The sequence below is a fragment of the Pezoporus wallicus genome, unplaced genomic scaffold (assembly GCF_028554395.1).
Source record: "Pezoporus wallicus isolate ANWC-B61680 ecotype Strahan unplaced genomic scaffold, APGP_CSIRO_Pwel_v1 contig_14547, whole genome shotgun sequence".
Taxonomy (NCBI): Eukaryota; Metazoa; Chordata; class Aves; order Psittaciformes; family Psittacidae; genus Pezoporus; species Pezoporus wallicus.
The window spans coordinates 500779-508159 of NW_026639781.1; the positions used below are offsets into that span (position 1 = coordinate 500779).

The following is a 7381-nucleotide window of genomic DNA, read 5'->3' on the forward strand; positions in this document are numbered from 1 at the left end:
TTGATTCCCTTGAATTACAACTGGGGATACAACTTTAGAAACCAACAAGACTCCATGGTACCTGCTTGCTGGGCATGGCTAGGCACATGGACAGTGACGACTTCAGAGAGGTATTTACATACCCTTTCCCAGGTCCTAGCTTGGGAGACCCAACGCCCTCCTTAGTGCGAGCAATAATGTCTCTGACACGAAGAGCAGCCAATGGATCTTTCTCCTTTCCCTTATCAGCCAAGGCCGTGGGGCTGAGGTTCAAGATGAGGAAGAGGCTGTTTAGCAAACACCAAGCCCCAAGCAGCTGGAAGTTCTGATAATGCTATCGTGCCAAAAATGAAGGGGGAAGGGGAGGAAAAAGGCATCAAAAAAGACAAAATAGTGTCAATCCAAATGCCAAAATATACATGCACAAAACCACTGAAAGAGCTTCCCAAGACAGAAATCTTACCTCACCCCCTGCACGGCGTGAGTTGCTGATGGCTTGTCCAATCATTTCATAGATTTCAAGCTGCAAATAAATCCAAAGCAATGGTAATATTTTAAGTTAAGCTCCAAATACAATTGTATTTTCCCTCTACAATTAGCCACCACCTCACTACTTCTTTTATCAGCAAGTCTAATGCCTAGAAATAACAGCTATGTATTGCAGTCCAAAGGAATACAAACTCTGCACTTCGCTTGCTAAGAATGAAACAATAATCATACTCTTTCATCTACTTACACATTTCTGTACAATAGTAGCAGCATCATTTTCATAATCTTCTTCTTTGGAACTTGTTGACCCCGTTCGTACCTGCTGAGTGCTACCCACGTGCAGGATGGCCATACAAGTGGCCACACTCACACCTGATTCAAAACAAGAGGTCACATTCTTACTAAGAGCCAGACTTAGGAGTCAATGTTCCTACTTTGCATATTAAACCAAGCAGTCTCAAACATGCCCATAGACCTGATGGAGCAGGGAATACTCCATATTACAGCTGACAGATTGAAGATCCTTCTGAACTACCCTCAGAGGAGTAAAGTTTTACCCTACAGAAACACACGAGAACAATTAAAGATGTTTTACCATGGAATTCAATGCCATTTTTAAGGCAATCTTCCTACTCTACTCCCATATCTCTTTAAAATGTTACTCATTTCAACCAAGCACTCAGGATGATGGTGTATGAAACCACTCCTGGGAAACATGGTTGATTTGGGAGATATAACCAAGTAAGCTAAAGCCATAAGCACTGCAAAAATACATTATGCTCTGAACATTAAAAGAGCAGAAATCACAGGCTATTAAGAGAACGTTGAGTCGGTGTTTGTCACAGATACTGACAAGAACATTTGCATAATACACCAGAATTTCAGAGCTACTATAACAATTTTCATCTGAACCCAGTCACCACAGTGCACAGTATGCTGCACAGCTTTCAAATTCAGGAGAAATAAAGGTTCTTGTAGGCTGAGCCTCCAATGTGCAGGGAACAATGCAGAACAAAAGCAAGAGTGACTTAAAGCTCCAGAGAAAATACAGGAAATCCATTCACCTGCATAGAGACAGCTGAGAGCAAGAACAGTCACATCTTGGAGACGTGTGGGTGTCAGGGGCTCCAGTACAGGCAGAGACAGAGTATCCAGTGCCATGGTCACATCTATTACCAGCGAATGAAATCTACAGTAACGACACATGCTAAGGTTCAGCAATGCAATGTACACATTAAATCATAAGAGTTAACTGGGTTGGAAAAGCCCTTTAAGCTCATCCAGTCCAACCCTCACCCCAGCACTGCCAAGGCCACCACTAACCCATGGCACTGAGGACCTCGTCTCCACTGGGTGCGAACACTTGCAGGGATGGTGACTGCAGCCCTGCCCTGGGCAGCCTGTTCCAATGCCTGAGCACCCTCTGGGGCAGGAATTGTTCCTCAGCTCCATCTAAACCTGCCCTGGTGCAGCTTGAGGCCGTTTCCTCTTGTCCCATCCCTTGTTCCTTGGGAGCAGAGCCCAGCCCCTCCTGGCTCCATCCTCCTGTCAGGCACTTGTAGGCAGCGACCAGGTCCCCCCTGAGCCTTCTCTTCTCCACACTGAACCCCCCAGGTCCCTCAGCCCTTCCCCATCACACCTGTGCTGCAGGCCCTGCACCAGCTCCGTTGCCCTTCTCTGGCCCTGCTCCACCACCTCAATGCCTCTCTTCTAGCGAGGGGAAAAGAACTGAACACAGGATTTGAAGTGCAGCCTCACCAGTGCCTAGTGCAGGGGGACAATCACTGCCCTGGTCCTGCTGGACATTTGAGACCTCACAGGAGCAGCACTTATGATGCTGCATGGCCAGCACAGTTATTTTCTCTCACAGTGTACCCAGCATCCACCAGAGGAGAGCAGGGACAGACACTTACCCATTCCGAACAGCAGTGGCATCTGCCACTGTGGCTGGCATAATGAAGAATGAGTTGGCTGACACTGCATCCTGAAACCGATTGATGTAGCGCAAGAAGTAGGGGAGGTTCAGGCACACTCTCAGCAGTTTTTCAGAGCCACCTACCAAAAAAAAAACCCCAGAAGTGTTATTTTTACTGATCTGTGAAAATGCTTCTAAGAACAGATCTAATGGTCACCAGTAATTGACTTAATTATTCTTTGTGGTGAGAAAATACCATCACAGATGAGGTAACAGGATAAAGCCTAATTTACAACACATAAACCAGGTGAAGTTTTCAGCCACACTCGTAACGGGTGTCACAAAGCTCTGTGTACGTTATGTGACACACCAGGTCCTAATTCACAATTCCTCAATAATCCATCCCATAAGCTATTTTATATGGTCCACCTTATTTACCCTGCAAAACCCAGTGACTGCATATAAATATACCGAGCTCATCTCCTCTGCAATGAAGAAAACTACATCACAGCCACAACCTCCTTCAGCACGCAAATGAGTAAAACCTTCAGATCTTTCCCATTCAGAGCAGTAGGATGTAACACTGGAGAGACATTTCCTCTTTCATCCCTTCCCAGATCCTAAAAAGCTGACTCTCACCAAGTTCTTGCAGGCTGGCCACGTTCTGAGCAATGAATATGCTTTTTGTCTTTGCTGCAGAGGTCTGATCTGTGGAAGCTTGATCCTCATTCTCTCCTTCCACCTAAAACCATTATGGGAGCATTAAAAATACATGGTATTGCAGCAAGTATCTACACAGGAGCAAGGTGCAGCAGCAGCAGAACTCAAAAGAGCTACAAATATCACTGAACATTAGGGTCAATGAAGCAACAAAACTACTATTGTGTTGTTCGCCACTTGTCAACATGCAAGTAGGATTTACATACTTAAGAAAGGTTTTCTTTACACATGTGTACTAAAATCTACCACTGATTGCTCTCTGCCCTTTCCTGCACCAATGTTACTAATGCTAAGGTTCAACCCTATTCTAGGGTTGGCTGTTTACCTGTGTTTCTGGTGTGATAGATGGTGACGACGAGACTCTAGGGTTGAAAACTGATGTCAACTGATTGAGGAAGTTCATCTGCACTTCTTTCTGTCTCAGTTCTGGGCTCACCGGGGAGGCCAGCTCCTTCTGGTCCTCTACTGCAGGGCAAACAGCAAAGCACCATTTCATACCTCAAACCTGCAGTATTTTCTATGCCTAACTCAAGTGCTTCAAGTGATATAAACCCTTACCATCAGAGAGGGTTTTAACAGTCTGAGGCAGCTTGGCTGACTTCATCATTGCTGTGAAGGTAATGATTTCAGTTCGATCCAGGCGGCTGCAGCCCGTACACAGCCCCTTTATCAACAGAATGAGGTGTTTCTACAAAGAAAAAGGCATCAAGTACAACTTAAACTCTCTTGATTCCAATTATTCCTCAACAGCATTTATTCTAAGCAACCGCATTAAGAGTACTGTACCCTCAGCTAGTGCAGCTACTGCAACGTTCCAAACCCACTCTGATCTCATACCAAAGACATGGTAGTAGTGCTATTACCCCTAATTGCAGGTAATTCAGGTCATTAACATTGTCCCACGTGCATGTTAGGGAAAAGCATCTGGAAAGGCACTTTCCTGTGACAAACTAAGGCTTGAAGGAAGTGACATTATGTCCCTATCACAAGTGAAATTATGTGAAGGCTTCTCGCATGCCTTTCCTCTTTGAAATAGATTTCAGCTTTCCCAGAATGACTGAAATACAACTGGGGAAAGAATCCATCTTTAAGAATTCCACTGTTTTGTTCCAGGTTATTACACAAAACTAAACCAGACCACAGAAAAATGCAAGAATTAACCAAGGCTTCAGGTTCCCTTTATTTCAGCTTGAAATTGAGTGAAGGATGCAGAGGTAAGACTCAGCACTCTGCTGAAGCAGCACACCTTCATTAACTTTGCCTTATGCAACATTATACTTTGGAATTAAGAGGCCAAAACCCATTTTAACACTCTAGCAGGCAAAATCAGCTCTCACCTGTGACACAGCACATGCTTCATCTGGGTTCTCAAGGCGAAGTAGTGAGAATTCAATGAGGACTTTACAAGCAGCTGCCACCGACTGCAATTGGTTTCTAGGTACTGAAAAAAGGAGATATTTGTACTCAGGACAAGTTTTAAACTCATTCAGAGAAATGTGTTCTTAGTGCTATCAGTAAAACAGAGTGAGGTGCAACATGGATGCACTCACAAGCTACTGTGCCGAACACACAGATGCAATTATAAATACAATCTCATTAAAAGGTAACCCAAGAAATGTCAGTGAAGCAGAGATAAGCCAGACAAGGTAATATAGATGAAATGGCTTCCCCAGCAACATCACTTAATACTGGCAGAAGCACTGAAGAACATAAAATAAGTTGACCTAAACCACTCTTTTTGCTGAAATTGCCAAATTCTGTCAGCCAAAATAATAGGAAATAATTTTGAGTCACAGAGTTTTGATCATTAATTCCAACATACTAAAATAATTGCTAAAGAATAATCTAAAAATCCTGAAAATTGATTTATACACTTCATTTGATTCAAAGTTATTTTCCCTAAATGAAATCAGGCCAATGAACAAGCAACAAAAACTCAGCACTGTCCAGTATTTGGTGGCCAAATCCTCCTATTGACAAGTTTCCCTTTCCATCTGAGTTGACACTGTGCCAGTACAGAAGCCAGCAGCGCTGGCCTCATCCCCTCTGTCTTTAAAGAGGGCTGGAGACAAAGGACAGCAGTTCCAGTTTACTTTTTCTACACCCCAGTCATAACACAAGAGCAAGAGAAGCAAAGGAGAGGGAACACTTACTTAGACCGCACACAGTAGTGATGTAATGCGTAGAAAGTGCAACAAAGGAGGAGTAAAAAGGCTCATATTGTTTGTCGTGGTGCAGGATTTCAGATTCACTGCAACAGGAGAAAAGGAGATGTGTCAATTGCACACAGTATGACAGCAGCACCACACCACGCTCAGGATATGCTGACAAGATTGTCAAAATCACACATGCTCTCCAAATCAAAGTTCTGGGTCCCATCTCTCATGTTCTCAGGGCTGAGTCCTCCAGCAGCACACGGATGATGGCATCAGCATCGCTATCCACACAGGAAATGTAAGGACGTCATTCCAAAACTACAAATGTTCCTCCTTTGTGGATTTACAGGGAGACTGAGATGAGCTCTTAGGCAGAAGCTCTTCCCTGTGAGGGTGCTGAGGCGCTGGCACAGGGTGCCCAGAGAAGCTGTGGCTGCCCCATCCCTGGCAGTGTTCAAGGCCAGGTTGGACACAGGGGCTTGGAGCAAGCTGCTCTAGTGGAAGGGGTCCCTGCCCATGGCAGTGGTTAGAACTGGACAAGCTTTAAGTTCCCTTCCAACCCAAACCAGTCTGGGATTCTATGATGCACCATCAACAGCTCAGCCCCTTTAACTATGGCTCTCCCAGTTGACCATTCATCTTTAAGTTATTCTAAACCCAGCTGCCCATAAAGTTTGGCCTGTTTGTTCTGTAATGCTCAGCAGGATTTGCCAGGAGCAGAGCACTGGCATTCCCTTTCTGTTAAGGCACGGAGTCAACTGGAGTTGGTGCAATTCCACAAAACAGAAGGATCAAAACAGGCAACTGCATACTAACAAACAAACAAGGCAGCCTCTGTGACAGACCGGGGAGTAACGACTTGCGAAGGTAACGCACAGAAGAGAAAAATGCACCCCCCGCAATCAGCCTCGTGGGCAGAGACTTGGCATTTCAGAGACCCACAGCACCCTGCCCCACACACAGACCAACACACAGCTCAGTGACCGAAAAGTCAACACCAACTCAAACCAAAAGTGAACGCCGCCAAGCAAAACACACATCAACACGCTGAAAATCACGTCTCTGAGGTTCCTCCATGAGGCGTGCTGGCCACGGGGAACATTGATACACAGGCAAGACATGGCACATCAAAAGCTGCTGCAGTGTCACACCACAGCCCATCTGCACAGAAACCTGAGGACAACCACGCCAAGAACAGAAACTAAGCTCTGCTTGCATAGCTGGTTCTCCCCTTAATGCTTCCTGTGAGACAACTATGAATGTGGGTATCTGCCTATTACATACTTAAACCGCTTTATTTCCCCTTTTCATTCCATGGGCAAGGTGGAAGAACAGATTATACGACTCAACTTCACTGCCCAAGTCAACTTTACCTCTTTAAACAGAGGCCTCTTCACCTCTGGTGACAGTGATGATTTCTGGAGGGGAGGTGGGGAGCAGAGGGCATCAGCTAAATACCCAGCTAAACCCAGGATGTCTAAAGTTAGTCAGTGAGCAGCACTGCTGCAGATCACAGTAGAACAAATCCTTGGTCCAGCAGCACATGATGGTGCCAGCTTTGGTGGGGTGGGAGGGAGAAAACGGCACACCATTCCCAGTTGCCTTCCCTTTTTTCTATCCCAAGTCATCGTTTCCAGTCACAATGGAAGATGTGGCTGAAACAGAAGAAACTTCAGAATTTATCATTTCTCCAGAAAAAATGAGCGAGGAGAAATACTCATCAGCTTTGTAGCTTTGATTTCCTGGTTAGAATCAACCAGGTTGGAAAAGACTTTTAAGACCATCAAGTCCATCTGTTCCAACACTGCCAAGGCCACCATTAACCCCCTCCCAGGTCCCTCAGCCGTTCCCCATCACACTTGTGCTCCAGGCCCTTCACCAGCTCCGTTGCCCTTCTCTGGACCCTACACAGCCTACCTAAACAGCTGAAATAGAAAAGCAGCCGTTAAGAGAGGCTTTGCATGAAGATCAGCAGCATAACATGACCGAGTTCCAACATCTTGCTCACCAGGCTTCACCTCTCCACCTCCTGCCCAAAGCACATGGATGGGCAACGAGCCCAGAGACTGAATGTGCAAAAATGTTTGTGTTCTTATATTCAGACACCGATTTTGCTCACCTA

The 7381-nt window shown here is 45.4% G+C and overlaps 1 protein-coding gene across 1 annotated transcript in view; it reads right to left on the reverse strand.

The window, feature by feature from the left end:
• UBR4 (ubiquitin protein ligase E3 component n-recognin 4) overlaps positions 1-5427 on the reverse strand; it is a gene marked incomplete at its 5' end in the record, with an annotated part of 75667 nt that extends 70240 nt beyond the window's left edge. The window contains 10 exons of the mRNA XM_057416246.1: positions 123-313; positions 443-502; positions 716-840; positions 1533-1657; positions 2382-2523; positions 3023-3125; positions 3429-3568; positions 3662-3791; positions 4441-4544; positions 5257-5427. Of these exons, the coding sequence (XP_057272229.1) occupies positions 123-313; positions 443-502; positions 716-840; positions 1533-1657; positions 2382-2523; positions 3023-3125; positions 3429-3568; positions 3662-3791; positions 4441-4544; positions 5257-5427 (1291 nt within the window). The remainder of the gene's footprint in view (positions 1-122; positions 314-442; positions 503-715; positions 841-1532; positions 1658-2381; positions 2524-3022; positions 3126-3428; positions 3569-3661; positions 3792-4440; positions 4545-5256) is intronic.
• Positions 5428-7381: the final 1954 nt, after the last annotated feature.